The 16,398-nt window shown below is 33.1% G+C and overlaps 1 protein-coding gene across 3 annotated transcripts in view; it reads right to left on the reverse strand.

Annotated features, from left to right (window-relative positions):
* The window catches only part of ATG5 (autophagy related 5), a 114,277-nt gene that overhangs the window by 44,271 nt on the left and 53,608 nt on the right, over positions 1-16,398 (reverse strand). For all 3 annotated transcript variants that reach the window (XM_036220456.1, XM_016155744.2, XM_036220462.1), the window contains exon 6: positions 6,697-6,791. In XM_036220456.1, coding sequence (XP_036076349.1) covers positions 6,697-6,791 — 95 coding nt within the window. The remainder of the gene's footprint in view (positions 1-6,696; positions 6,792-16,398) is intronic.

Here is a 16,398-nt window from a genome sequence, read left to right on the forward strand (position 1 = left end):
TAGATATTATTGCAAAATATCGACTAAAATGGAAAACAATGAAAGAATAGAATTATAATTTCTCACCAAAATTGTCAAAATCCTGGAAGAGGAGTCCTAACACTGCCATAATTTGTTACACATTTCTATTGTCCTCATTTTTCAAGATTCATAAATAAACATCTCTGAAAATAAACTAAAATTTTGGCTGTTTCTTTAGTCTAGGATCAGGAAAGTATCGGCTTAATTTCTGACATCCTGGTTTCCATTTTTCAAAATGTACTCTCTCTCCAAACTCCTAAGTATCTAGATTCTTAAATATTTTAAAATAGAAGTTAAATTTGCTTAAGTAAAATGGCTAGTAAACTTCCCATTTAAACTAAAATATCAAGTGTTTTAATGTTATAAATGAACATTTTTACATTGAAATACCGAAGCTCTCTCTGCCCTCCCAAATTCTACTTAGAAGAATTAGGTATTTATATATATACCTAATTAGGTATTTATATATATACTTCTTCATAACATCAATCACAGCTGTGATTTTACATTTGCGTGTATACTTGTTTGATTATAAGCCCTATAAAGGATGATATTAATCACCACTTGCATCCCCTGTGCAAAGCACAGGGCATGGCATGCAAATACTTGTGAGTAAATGAACTTACTGAATTAATGACTGGATAAGACAAACTTTTCTTACACAAAGTACATTGGGCAGGATAACATTTGTGAATCCTTTGCTTCTTGAAAAACAGAAATAATGTGCCAAATATTCACTCTACAACCTAAATAACGATGCCTAGGACTTCACAGTCATTTTACTATCTTCTTAACAGATATCTTTATTAATCACCATCTGTTTACATGTGCTATTCTAAATAACATTTTAGTTACATTTCTGAAACACTTCTTGCCATTAACCTCATCTCTAGAATACTGGCTAATATGAGGCACCTGGATTTCAGGAACACAGACCTGAAACTCACACACCAAACTAAACTGTTATGTAAATGACAGAAATGACACATTTTGGTCTGTAATGGATCTCTAGACTACTTTCAGACCTATTTTACTTTTACCACTAAAATTCTGTCACTAGATTATGGTCATTTTGAGTCCATAATAATCGAATTACAGATGAAAAAGAACTAAAGTTTTCCAATAATCTATACAAAAGTCAGCCTTTAAGTAATATCACCAGTTAGAGATTTTCTAGGTTTTTATCAACTTATTTGGTCAAGGCAGACTTCACTTTATGTGATAATTACATCTAAAAATTCTGTAAACTTAATTTTTATAAATAAAATCATACTTTGTTTTTAAAGTCTCACTTAGGTCTGAATTCTAGCTCTTCCATTTTTCATTTCTGTGCCCATGAACGAGTGACTTAAAATCCCTCAATTTTAGTTTCTTCCTATGTAAAATCAGACAATGATCCCTACATCATTATAAGATGGTTTTGATGCTTCAAAAGATAAAATGAGCCTCACTCAAACATGCTCAGTGCCCTTCCTTTTTACCCCTTTTTATAAAGAAACTCTATTAGGATTCCGAAAACAAAAATAAGTAGTTTAGTCAATTCATTTATTTTATTAATAAGTCTGGATTTTTCAGGTATTATTTAAATTTACTTACTAACTTAAGGTCTCAAATAGTACAAAGATTTTATACCTAGTATGTTAAAGAAATAAAAGGTGCAGAGTAATGTAAATGCCACATAAGTAAAAGCTACATAAATCAATGGAATATTCCAACCATACGAATGAATCAGCTGTAAGAGAGTCAGCAATAGAAATTTGGTATTACCTTTATATCATATAATTAGAAAAATAGAAAGTAGAACCCCTCTTTCTTTGGTTGAGGCATGAATGAAGATTCAAAAATACAAAACAGGGAATGGAAAAAGCCAAGAAATGAACAACTGGCAAAAACTAAGGCTCCTAAATTTTTATATTCGCTTTTGTATCTCACTTCTAAAATTGTAACAAATTCATGTAAGAACCAAATTGGAAAGAGGTAAAGCCAACGAGAAAGTTACACAGGTCAACTGAGAACCTCAGGCTGTTTGAGGAAAAACTGCCAACTGTTGACACAGGAAAGATCAGGCGGCATGTTTTGCCCTAACAGAGGCCCCACCTGGCAACCAGGTTTCGTCAAATGTTGAGAATTCTCTAGCTTCCCACTTTCTATCTAATTATAGAACTTTATAAAAACCATTCTCTCTCTCATACACACACATTCTCTTTCTCTTTCCCTCTCTCTCTCTCACACACATCTCTCTCTCTAAATCTTTCTGTGTTATGATATATACTACAGTAAGGTGGATAATTTTCCTCCAAACAGAATGATAGATGTGAAAAGAAAGACCTCTCTGTTCTATATATCTGCACTATCCTAATAATCATAACCCCTATGTTAAATAATATAGTATAACACACTTTTCCTACAGGAGCTTAAAGTATTTACAATATAGAAACTCAGTATAGTTAAATATATATGCTGAAATCTAATTATCCAAATAAATGCTGGGAGGTATATGTCTCAAATTAGTTTTGGAGCTCTTCTTTTGGGGGTGTCTTCAGAGTTTATAATGTATTTTATTCAACTAAATTCCACAAATAAGATACTTTGCAAGGCTCTGGGAATGCATAATGTTACCATGGAGCTCGTGGTACAATGAAATAGTGCCAAATTAACTATTATGACTGATGAATGATTTAATGAATTAACAAATATTCAGCAATGTCTACTACATGCCAGGCACTTTCTAGACCCTGGACACACAGCATGAACAAAACAATTATTCTGCATTTATAAAAAAAAAAAAAATGAACCACTTGAAAAGTATAGATTTCATTTTTATAGATTAAAAATCATACAGCACCATAAGCAAGGGTCCCCAATGCCCGGGCCATGGACTGGTACCAGTCAATGGCCTGTCAGGAACCGGGCCGCACGGTAGAAGGTGAGCGGCGGGCAGGTGAGTGAACAAAGTTCCATCTGTATTTGCAAGTATTCTCCAACATTAGCATCACCGCCTCAGTTCCAGATCATCAGGCATTAGATCCTCAAAGGAGCACTGGTCCCTAGTGCCAAAAAGGTTGGAGACCACTGGTTTAAAGGACATCAGTCGAACAGTGCCATAAAGGAAAGGATGATTTTTGTTGTAAAAATGATAAATCTGCTCTTAAACTAGGAGTTTAAAATAATTAAAAAAATAAGAGTATGACTGTTATAATTATATAAATCAGTTATATGGCTTCTTTAAAGAACAAATGCAACCAGATGTATAAATTCACTCAGTCATGTACCTTTCATTTTATGGATGAGGAAACAGAGGCCTAGCAAGGCTGAGTAACCTCCTACGGATACTCAGCTAGTCCATGTCGGGCCTTCCACAGACCTTTAGAAGCATCCCTTCTAGTTCAGTGCTCTTTCCAGGAAACTTTTTTCATGGGAAATTATTTTATCCTTTGTCTCATACTCTTTACAACTTTCTGAGCTCTATGAGGTTTACATGGAGTCAGAAACTGTCAAACCAGAAAACTGAAGCAAAAAAAAAAAGGTAAAGATAATTTTCAGAGCAAGGCGAAATTGTGACCTTGATCATGCATTGTTTTTTATAATGCAACCCTTCCAACCATGCTTTTCAATTTGCTCCCATTCTTCTCCCATCATTTCATTTAATTTAAAAAATGTTTTGTGTTCCTCTACTACTATAATAGCATTGCCCTTGTTAAAACCACCATACATCTAAAACCAAAAAAAACTTGGCTAGCTTTTTCAGTTTTGAATTATTTGAACTATAAAATCTTTTTTTCAGCTTTAAAATTATGTGATCTTTGATGCTTTTAATACCTTAGGATTCAATTAGATACTTATGAAGCATGCACAGTGTATGAAACCCTGTGCTAAATCCTATCACACAGATTAAAAAAAAAAATTCTGCCCTTGCCTTTAAAGATATCACTAGCATGTTGAGGGCATTAGAGTATCCTGAGCGCTAGCAAGTATTAGAGTATCCTGAGTGCTAGCTAGATCAAGAACAACCTGACTTGTGGAAAGTACTACACCTGTCCAGGCCTAAACAGAAAGATTCTGTGCTTCAGAATTTCCATATACATTTGATCCTACAACTATTGGCCCCAGGAGCAGAGAGTCAAGCCCGCTCACCCCGTCTAAGCCTATAACTAAAGTGGGCTGCTGCTTTAAAAAATTTTGAAATCTACTCAGAAAACTTAAGTACTCTAAAATTCTATGATAATCTGTTAATTTTTAACTCGAATTCGAATCACCAATTATCTGTCATTGATGGTGAAATAGACTTTTCCTATTAGATTACAGACTGCATAAAGAATCCTACTCACTACAAATATTATACTTAGTCCATAAAATCTGACTCTATTTGGCTTTTTCTCTGTGGAATAAATAAATCCTATTACTACTAAACCCAGCTCTGTAAAATTACTCAAAATGTTTCTCTTAGGGAATACCGAGGTGGTCAGTATAGATTTATCTAATATGAGCTATTTCTTCTCTCAATATAAACAACTAAGCTTCCTGCAGTCTTTCCCACATTTTTTATGCAAATACAGGAACTGTTCTATTTGGCCACTATCAAACAGAACAGTTGCTGAAACTGTTAGTTTCTTCTTCTCAGCAAGATGGCTTTATTCCTTGCTACGCTGAGAAGACTGAGCAGCAACAATTTCCCCTCTCCTTTCCTTAACAATTCCATGCCAACTGCTCTTCTATTGGGTTAACCTTTACTGGTTAATCCCAATCCTCAACTGTCATGACCCATCAATTAATTTCCTTCTTATTTGATAGACACATTCCTACATAAAACAACTTAAAAATCTTTTCCATCTTAGCCTTTCTACTACTTTAATTCTTTATTAGACTGTGGATAATCCACGGCTTATGATGATACATTGCTTTTAGCTATCAAGGAGGGACACTTTAGGAAGCAGCATTACGGAAACTATTATTATCTTTTTATTGTAGGTAAGGTGTAAAGGATATTGTTATGCCCCCTCTAAATGAATTTATTTCCTATGTAACATCCAAGAAAGTTTAGCTTTCCCTGACGATCTATTAGGTTTTCATCTTGTTGAAAAACAAAACAACAACTTATCACATTTTCCCCCTTGCCCTGCTTACAAAAAATCTTGAGGTCAAATATGCAGGTCAATTTTAAGAAATTTAAGGATCTCATTTAGCCATAGCTTATGCAATTTCATGCTAAGTTTCCATTTTAAACTGTTAGTGGTTTTGATTTTACATTGAAACTTTTTCTATTTTGCGATTATATATTCTTGTAAATTGCCTCAGATTCTTCATGATACAAGATAAAGTATAAATAAACTATGGTATTTCCAAACCTACTGTGCCGCATCTGTGCTTAACAAAGACCTGTAGAATTAAAATTGTATTTTCCTATTAAAAAAGGGAAGCAGAGGAGTGTGGCTAATTAGGAAATCTGGTTTTATTGCATGGGGCATTTTTCTCATTTTATTCCTACTGTACATATTATGAAGCCATGAACTAAAAATAGTCTATTTGGCATTATGTTAATAAAATAAGTGAAAAGTAACCTTATATAAGTTAGATACTTTTCACTCTGAGTATACTGGGATTTTTGTTTACCTGTTTTAAATTGGACAATTTGTTTTTCTCCTTGAACATAATTACATGATGGCTCTGTAAGGCTTAAAAATAACTGTCAAAATAGCTATAAGTAAAGACTTATAAAATGGCTTATGAAGGGAAGTTACTACAACCTCTTTGAGTCTGAATGGAATTTCTGTTAGATCAGAGTCTATGTCTTTGATAATGTTTCCAATTCTTATTCTTAACTGCTCTTCCAAGAGAGTAGGTAACTTGATTTCTGGAATACTATTCATTCAACAAAAATTTACTATTTGCCATATGCACAACACAGGAATTTTAAAGTTAGTATACAGAAACATGGAGTTTCTTTACTCCTTGAAAATGTGCTGTTAAGAGCGCCTACTACCCATTTTGTTGAACAACAATGAAGACTCACTTTCTAAAACAAATAGTTGATTCTCTTTATTTGTGGTCGTTATTTAAAGAGGTCACCACAAACATGGAATTAGCAATACTGAACCACTGCTCCTAGGGAAATAAATACAGAATTGGGTAACCACAAGTCTTTGGTCGCATGCGCTTCAACTAGTCAATATATAACCTCGTGTTATATGTGTTTCTGTATAAAGACATCACTTCAGTGCTATGCTGAGGGGCCATTTCTAGTATCAAAATCACCAAAAAGCACAAAACTGTGAAAAACATGGCACTAAATAGACTGGGAAGAGTTACCTGGTTACAGTCTGAGAGCAGAAATAAGAAGGCACAGCACTGTTAAGAATGTGCATTGCGCAAATCAAATTTTTCAACCTTCTGCACATGTCCAGGATAGTGCTGTTGAGCATTGGCTTTGGGGTTTCAAATACATTCTAGCAAGTAGGCAAATGTGCAAATATAGAATCTGTGAATAATGAGGGTCAAATGCATATGAGTCAAATATTTCAATTCAGTCTCTCATTTGATTGCCACCAAAACAAAGAGATTTGGAAAGCCCTAATAAATACTATTCGGTTACCATGCAAATTTGGAGTTTTGGACTAGAGTGATTCAAGATGTCTAAGGCTTTCATAAATTGGTATTGTTAAAAATGTTACTTCCTACCTGATATATTCTAAAAGGGATGTAACGGAATCCATTTTCTTCTGCAGGATATTCCATGAGTTTCCGATTGATGGCCCAAAACTGGTCAAATCTGTCTGTAATGATAAATTATTTATTAAAAATGAACATTATAATTTAATACCTTACATGAAAAGAAAGTTACTAAACTTCCTTTTAGAAGTTGTTTAAAGGCATAATATACATATTATTTTTTCTTAAGCTTATGTTTCCATAACTAAACATAAAGATATAAAATTAATTTTTCATTATTGATTCCTCGTTCTAGATATTTGCATAGATGTATTTTTCCTCATAAGAGAAACCCTAAACTGATTTTGACTACCTGTGTTATCAAGGCAAAAAAACATTAGGCAGGGATGACTGTCTTGATTATCTTTGTCTTACTCCTCCTGTATAAATTATAAAGGCATAGCTTCGAGTGGCCTAAATTTTAACCAAAAATTGTTTAAAGAAATGAAGTAAAAATATCAAGCACAGTAAACATTAAACAGCAAGAAATATAAAATTCTAGGGAAGGCCTTGAAAGATATGTGAAACTGATACTTAAGAAATAACTGTCAACTGCCAGTTAATCTCAGACTGATTAAATAAATACCTTTAAAAAATTTTCAGGCTCAATTAAAAAACAACAAAAAAAAAACAAATAAAAGTGCTTTACTAAACTGTAACTCACATATCATAAAATTCACCATTTAAAAGTGTACACTTAATGTTTTTTTAATATATTCAGAGTTTAGAAAACACTGTAAATATTTAATTTCAGAAAACTTTCATCATCCCCAAATGAAACCTGTACCCATTAACAGTTATTCTTCCTCCCTCCTCCCCATCCCCTGGAAATCACTAATCTCTATTTTATTCCAGAAATTTTATATAAATGAATCATACAATATGTGGTCTTTTGCATTTTTTTTTATACTATGTTTTCAAGGTTCGTTCATGTTGTAGCATGAGATCAGAACTTCATTCATTTTTATGGCCTTGTAATATTTCATTGTATGGAGATATCACCTTTTGTTTACCCATTCATCAATTCATGGATGTTTGGGTTGTTTCCACTTTTTGGCTATTATGAACAATGCTACTATGAACATTCATGTACAAGTTCTTATGTAGACACATAATTTCAATTATCTTGTGCACCACATGTTTGTGTATATGTGCATGTTTGTGTATGTGAGCGCATATGTGTGTCTAGGAATGGAATTGCTGAATTATATGGTAATTGTTTAACTGCCATATGGTAACTATGTTTTGAGGAACTGCCAAACTGTTTTGCAAAGAGGCTGCACCAATTTACACTCCTGCCAGAAATGTATAAGGGTTCCAATTTGCCAACACACATGCCAACACTTGTTATTGTCCATCTTTATTATAGTCATCCTAGTTGGTATGAAGTGGTATCTCCTTAAGGTTTTAATTTGCATTCCCCTAAGAACTAATTATGTTGAGGATCAATCTTTTTACTTGTTTACTGGCCATTTATATATCTTCTTTGGAGAAGTGTCTATCAAATCCTTGTCCCTTTTTTAATTGGGTTGTTTACCTTTTTATTGCCGTGTATTGTAAGAGTTTATTATGTATTCTGGATACAAGTTCCTTATCTGATAAATGATATGCAAATTTTTTTTCCATTGTGTTACTTTTAACTCCTTTTTAATTCACCCAGAATTCTACCTTAAAATAAAAGTTTTTTTTTTTTCCTCAGAAATTTATCTCAGAATCAAGTATCTGGTAAAGCAAATCTATGAATAGCTCCAGAATTTCAGATCAGTTTGGTATTAGAGCACATTCTCTACTACTATACTTGCCTCAATTCAATTTACTGGCAATCTATTCATTCTGCTTAGGCTATCATAATTATAAAAAAGAATAAAACTTGTTTCCTCTTATACCCCTATTGTAGAAGACTGTGACTAGGACTTCTTTAGTCCCATCCTCAACTCGAATCTGGGGAAAGACTTATAATACATTGAAACTGGTAGAGAATTTAGTATCTAGTTAGTTCAATGCAATTTCACAAATGACAACTAAGGTTCAGGTTGTTATGAGTTTAACTCAGAACCAAGACCAGACTCTTGATCTTCTGATTCAAAGTCCACAACCGTTTTAACAGTTGCAACCACAAAACTGCTCCTTTGACCACAGTCCTTTCATATATGAATCAATTATTCTTTCAATGCTTTTTACAAAGTATCCTGTTTCCATCAAGTAAAAATGTGATAACTAAATAAAATAATTCTTCATACATACCTGAAATTTTACTCACTGCCTCATCATTAAATCTCTAGCTAGCACTTACCACAATGCATACATAATATATGGTCTTGAGTCAAAGAATAATAGAATACTATGCATATAACATTTCACTGAAAATCTGGGGTTCTAATCCTATGTCTGTAACTAAATAGCTAGGTGACTAGAAACAAATCAACTGAAGTCTACCCTAATTCACTTATAGATGAAATGAAGGAGTTAGATTAAAGAGCTTCTAATGCCTCTTCTAAAAACAAAATTTTATAATTTTATAAAATGTAAATTTTATAAAAGACACCCTCTTTTATTAAAATAGAAGTTGTTAAAAACCACAAACAAAACTTTATTAAATGAAAGATTTATAGTTCCTAACTGGGGGAGGAAAAAAAAAAAAAACGAGCTAAAGAAGATTTTGCTCCCGGGTGGGTCTGGAGACATTTTTGGTTGTCACAACTGTATGTGTGTTGCTAGCATCTAGTGGATAGAGGCCAGGGGTGTTGCTAACCACTTGACAATGCACAGTACAGCTCCCCACAACCAAGAATTATCTGACCCAAAATGTCAATAGGGTTAAGGGCAAGGAAGCAAGTACAACCATATAATAAAAAGTACAGAAAGGTAATTAGTAAAAAAGTCTTTACATACATATATGGCAAAAAAAACAAAAAACAAAAAAAAAAAAAAAAAACCAAAACAAAAAATATCCCACTGAAAAAAGAAACATTGCTGTGCACATCATTAAGTTAATGACTCTCAACTCCAAACTTACCCTTTAACATATGCACTGCCCTAATGGACACAATTTTGTTAAGCATCTCTACTGTGACAACCACATTAAGCTTTTTCAGAAGAGTGCTGAAAAAGACACTATAAGAGAAAGAGGCTCCTGCCTGTATAGGCACAGCGAAGGCCTCTTACCCTTGTCAGCACCCTGATTTCCTATGCCATATGGGTGGCTTGCCTGAGATTTCCCACAGAGCTACCACTCCCTCTGTAGGCCCATGACGCTTGTTGCTGGTGGCCTGCACTCTAGATTGTCTTGATTGCCCAGTGACTGCAGGCTAGCTCTACTCGGGGCAAAGTAGTGATTTTTTTTTTACTAATCCAGTAGGCCGACCTATACCTTCTCTAACAAGTTCTAAACTCAGCCTGAGAAAAAGGCTCCTTATAAGTGTGATCTTCCTCCCTTAGCCCTAGGGTACCATATACAGTCTTACATCTTTGTCACTCTGTTGTCAGAGTTTAATAATTCAGTCTGTAAAACTTACTCTGTTTAACTCTCTGTGGTTTCTATCACCACAGAGAGTTAAACAGAGTTTCAATCTGAAACAACTATGTTTAAAAAGAATAAAGATATAATAAAAGGTCTATATAATATTAGTTTTTAATCTTATAAAAATTTTGTTCTTATATAAAATAGGCATTTCCTCAATAATATCAAAAACGTTCTAACCAAGAAAAACTTTTATAAGTCAAAGCTATTAACAAAAAAGGCGTAAATAGAAAGAATTAAAAGAAAATTAGCGCTGAGGCTGAATGTATAAACAAATGCTTCTCACACTGGATTTTGTAATATCGGTATCTCTTCTATCCCCTAGTTGATAATTAAAATAAAATTGAAGTAAGGATGCATTACTACCTTCCCATATACTAATGAATCAAGACTACATTGACCTGTTGTTACCAAGCAATACTTTGAAAATCGAAACTATGCTTTTAGATATTATAATTAAGTCATAAAATTAGTTGTTTTATCAGGAATTAAACAGTACTTACAAGTAAAAGAAGCATTAATGGTCTTAAGCTGTTCATTTTTAAAACTATAAATGTAGGTAAATGTACATCAATTTCAGCAACTTCCAAATTAACTTAGTTCTAATTTTAAAATAAAACAAATGACTACGTAGGAAAAAATTAAAACTAGCAGTCAATTAACTTACTCAAAGAATGGAAGAAGATAACTTAAACATTTCTTGCCAGAGCTATTAACAATATGACTGATGAGTTTGTTTTTCAAAACTTAACATTCATTTAGAAAGGCTACCAAATCGAGGATCACAAAATTAAAGGACTGTCCTTAGAAAGTTGATTTATTTTTTTTTAAAACAAAGATATTAAAAAGAGAATTCCTCAAAACCTTGGTGGCCATCCAATTTTTTCTCACTGTCTGTTGAATTAAGCTTTTATCTTATCTTGGAAATTTTTTAAAATCTAGAAAAAATAATTTTTAAATCAACAATCTCCCTAAAAAGAATATAAGAAATAAAGTTGATTACACTGTATTCTTTGTTCCTCACATGGAAAAAAACTGCAGAAAAAAAGTAGCAATTTTAAAGAATGTATCTATTCCTCCACCTATGCTTTATGAGAGTTAAAAACTCAACATAAAATAATTTTTAACATTCTGATGCCACAAATAATGTATCTAAAAGCCTCCAAAGGAGATGTGGAAGACATCTTTGGATTGCTCACTCAGCCTTGTTCAGTAACGCGGTGTTGTTGGCTGAATCCCTTAAACTATAGAAAAGGGGCAAAATGGCCTCCACATGCACACACTATCCACTTCCTGCTCTTGTAATGTCTGTAATGTCAAAAAGAACAGATTTACAGCACCCCAAATAAGTATCAGATCATGACAGCATATATGACACAGACTCTGCTTTTCTTTGGAGAAAAGCAAATGATTGAAAATCACAATGAAGGGAATCCACTCTTCACAAAATTTTGCATTTATCAACATTATTCAAATCAATACTATAAGTGGCCATGTAATATATGTAGTATTTTGACCTGAGACTTTCAAAATATGTAACAGACAGCATATCCAGATATAGATCTATTTTGAATTAATTTCCCTTATATTTACCAAAAGTATTATTCTAGTTTCCTCTAAACATTTACTGTTACTTGAAATTAACCCTACTCACATGTTTACTTATTGTCTCTTTCCCCCAAGTAAAATATAAGCTCCATGAGGGCAAGGCATTTACCTACAGCCCTATAAAGTTCCTGGCACAAAGTACATGCTGGATGAATGTTTGTGAAATGACAAAATAACTAAATGAATTAGTTAAGTGATTTAGGCAAATAGGGAAAAACAAAATAAAGGAATCCCAAATGCAGCATAGCATAGTGGAAAAAGTAGACACTCTGAAGCCATATTGCCTGGGTTTGCTTCCTAATTTTGTCATTTATTAATTGCTGGGTGAGTTTAAGCAAAATACTTTTAAATTTTGTGAATCAATTTCCTCACCTATAAAATGCAAATATTAACAGTACATATTCATAAAGTTACTGGAAAGAATAAATGAGTTAATATACGTAAAATACTTACAACAATACCTGACACAAAGTAAGTGCTACATAAGCGTTTCGTCTCACAGTCTGCCTCGGATTCACTAAAAGACAGTGACCTTCTAGATTCAGCAAGAAGGCAACTGAAGGGTCAAAACCAATATGGGAAAGTGGTTCTACCAAAACCCCATCACCACAAGATTGCTGGAGTGCTCACTCAGTCTGACTCAGAGCCAGGGAGTTTATGCCACTCACCTCAGATGCTATGTGAATCCTGTCTCTTGAAATTATGCAATTGGATGTTGGGGAGAATAAGAGCAATAACACAATTCAGCTGCAACACTTTACAACATCAAATTCCCTTTATGTCTCTTTCTGCTTCCTCCAATTCTTTCAACTACCATATAAAGCCCTATTTTCTCACTCTGTTAATAATTTCGTTGCCATTTACCTTTGATCAATTTCAACAGCATCATCTCCAGCCATATCATGAAACAGTAGTAGGGGCAGGAACGGTGATCCAAGAACATCTAGGTCAACATCTGAGGAGTCCCTCCAGTCTTGGCAGGCTAGTCTGAGTTCCACCTCAACTACCTTTAATATCTAATATAACCATTCCTTCTCAACCCCTCTCTCCCCTAACATGTCTTAAAATATTAGGGGAGGGCAGAGTGAAAAAAAAAAAAAAGAGGTTTCTTGTTAATCTGTGAAGAGACTCTCAATTGTTATACTTTAATAGCATTAGTCTACAAATGAAGTCAGTCAAAATTAGGTACTTTACAGTTAAAAAAAAAATAGTGCTGGAGACTTAAAGAAAACTAATCTTACCAAGTATTGAAAAAAACAGGCTGTAAATTTTAATTTCAACATCACAAGCCAATAAACCATAACTGTACGTTACAACATCTTTAATGCATTCCAAGAATCAATCTCAGTAATTGACTTTTATTTTTAAGTAGACAGAATCCAATTACTGTATTCCAACCAATTAAGAAAAGTTTATTCACATTTACTTTGAAATTGGGCCAGTAAAAACATAAAAGGGATTTAAAATTCAAAAATTTAATAATGTAAAAAGACTAACATATTTTATGCGTTCATGTTAAAAAAAGGAGTGATCTTCAATTATACTCTAGTCTTCACTTACTTACTTTACAGGACAATCTTTAAAAGGTAGCTTGTGTGCCAAAAAGAGATTTGCAGAGATTTACAGCTGTAGCACAGTGGCAGGCCAAGACTAATTAACTAAATGTATTATTGTGTAAATCACCTATAGATTTATGACCAATAATCTGATTTATTACCTTTCAAAACTTCTGTAAATTGAGAAAATGTTTTTCCTCTTAGACTAAATTACAGTTTATCACTTTTCTAAATTCAGCCAGATACAAATTTAAGGAGTAATCAAGTTCATTTCACTCAAAGAATACCCCAAAGTCGTAAGACAAAAACAAAAATCTATTTTAATTTCTGAAAGACCAACAGAGAAAAAGATACTCCATTACAGTCACTATATCTTTGCTGTTTATTATGCAGGATGTTGTCTTTTCTAATACAAATCCCTCATGCTTCGCATGAGAAAATGTAAATGAGAAACTCCTATTAATAATTACTCATTGACAAATGACAAAATCTTTAAAGTACTAATGCCAGGCTCCCACTCTAGACCAACTATTTCAGATTCCCTGGCAACTATACTTTTGGGAAGCTCCCAGACAATTCTAGTATGTAGCCAGAGTTAACAACTTCCAGATATAATGAAAAATACTTTCATTTTCATTTTAGAATCAGAGATCTAGGTTCAAATCTTGATCCTATCTCTTACTAGCTCTGTAAGCTCATTTCCTCATTTTCAAAGTTGTTTATCTAATTCCTACAAGAAATCACTGAGATAATGCATAAAGTACCCAGGTCTCGGACATCACATGAATTTAGTAAATGTAATATAATTCCAGGTAAATTCTGTTTAATTTCAAATCCATCTAACCTGTCCTTAGTGGCTACATGAAAAATACACCTTTAAGAGAAGTTCCGAATTTACAAATGGTTCATATTATAAATCTTCATGCTAATTCTAAGCAAGGAAAAAAGAAAGAGTAAAACAGTTGATAGGCTGGTAAAGAAGTGGTATTATGCTAGAGTAAAAAGTTGTTGATTCTGATTATAGTAGGACCTCAGAGATCATTTTTATTACAAATAACATATCGGAACAAAATTTAGCCATTTAAAAAACCCCAATATAGGTTTTATGTTGTTTGATTTCTACAGCAACTTACTGAGGTAGCTATTGTTATTCTACTCAGGAGGTAAGTGACTTGCCTGAGATTACTGAGCCAGTAGGCTCTCATGGATGCTACTATATCATAGAAAACCTTCAGACACAATTCTATAAATAAAAACACTGCTTGCTTATTAAAACTCCAAGTTGAGTCAATTCAATAATCTATGATTAACAAGAATCTGGGAAACCATTAATGAATGGAACACTCATATTATCAAAAATTCTGGAGTTCTATACTTCAAAATTCATGGTAGTGTCAGGTATTACTAAATAGTGAAGGGAACCAAAGTTTTGCCACCTCAAAACTTTGCCTTTCGGGTTACTGATTTTAAGCTGGTTGGTAAGAAACAAGAGACTCAGAAAGAACCTTTGATCCTCTCCCTTTCCTAAGAGATTCAGATGGAAAGACTTGCTCCAGGAAGGTAAACAGCATATTCACCTTACCATACATAGGAAGGCTCCAGGGTGTGACCTGGTAACTAGATGCTCTCTCCTCTCATAGTTTCTGAGCTGCCTAGCAAGAATTTGCCTGCCACATGTGTTTTGCTCTTCCTGTAAATTGCCAATTCCTTTGGAATCTCAGACCCCTGCCCGCTTTCTCCTTTGTCCATATGGCATGTAAAAAGTGCCCAATGCATTTGGGGTCTCATTTTTATATGGCATCCCCCAAATGTGCATTCATATAATAAACTTTGTACAGTTTCTCCAGTTTGTCTGTCTTTGTTAATTTGATTAGCCCAGCTAGAGAGCTTAGAAGGTGAGAGAAAAAGTAATTTTTAGAGTTTCTACAATAGTTTAACAAATCTCATCTCTTTGGCAGTTTTAGATGTCAAAACTGAACAGTCAGCAGTCACTGCTGCAGAAATAATACTATTTGCTTCAACATTTTCATTAAGGTGTAATTTGTCAATGAGAACAGGAGAAATGCACTGAAAACATCACTTTATTAAAATCAACCTCTTAAAAGAAGGCAAGGACAATGATGAGCAAAACTGAAAAATCATAGTTCAAATTTTAGCCACTAAGATTATTCAGGTGTCATTTACTACAAAATTAATTTATTTTAATAACTCATTTACTGCTAAAACAAAGGTGATTCTTAAAATTACATACACATCTCAAAAATAGGGACACCCAATATTTTATAAACTATAATTTATTACTTCCTATAACAAATTTATTTTGGACTAAATACTATTATTTTAAATGTATTCAGTAGCTTTTAGTGATAAATGATACACACGATATATTCTACAAAGCACAAAATTTAATCAAGATTTCTAAAAATCCTAAGTAAAAATAGGAATAAAGTTATTAAAACTTGAAATTATTCTATCACTATTTCTCAACTTATTCATTTATAACTCAAATATCTGAATCTCACACAATATTCTTTTGAGTGGAATAACATTCTTCGAGTGTTGTATCATTAATTTGAGAGAGAACAATAATGGGGGGGGACTTCTAAATGTAAATAAACCCTTTCTCTTTAGCTCAACAAGCCTATAGGGAAAAAAACCTAAGAAATATATTAATACAAACAAGGAGCTAGTTTAAGAAAAACAGCCATAGTATCTTTAAGTTTTGTTTTGAGTGTGACTTATGGTAATTTAAAATAAAGTGAAAGCTTATTGATTAAATCTTTTGTGGGAATTAACTCCAATTAAAAATACTTTTGAGATATTTCATTGTTATCCTTCTACTGTTAAAGATAGAAATAAACTAGACGTAAAAAAGCCAAGAAAACAAGGATAGTCTTGAATTCTAAATGGACCCTGTGAGAAGAAATGCTTAAGTAGAAAGCCACTTTGAAGATAATAATCAGAACTTGACTAAACATCTACATCTTA

This window comes from Rousettus aegyptiacus, unplaced genomic scaffold (genome assembly GCF_014176215.1).
Source record: "Rousettus aegyptiacus isolate mRouAeg1 unplaced genomic scaffold, mRouAeg1.p scaffold_m13_p_1, whole genome shotgun sequence".
NCBI lineage: Eukaryota > Metazoa > Chordata > Mammalia > Chiroptera > Pteropodidae > Rousettus > Rousettus aegyptiacus.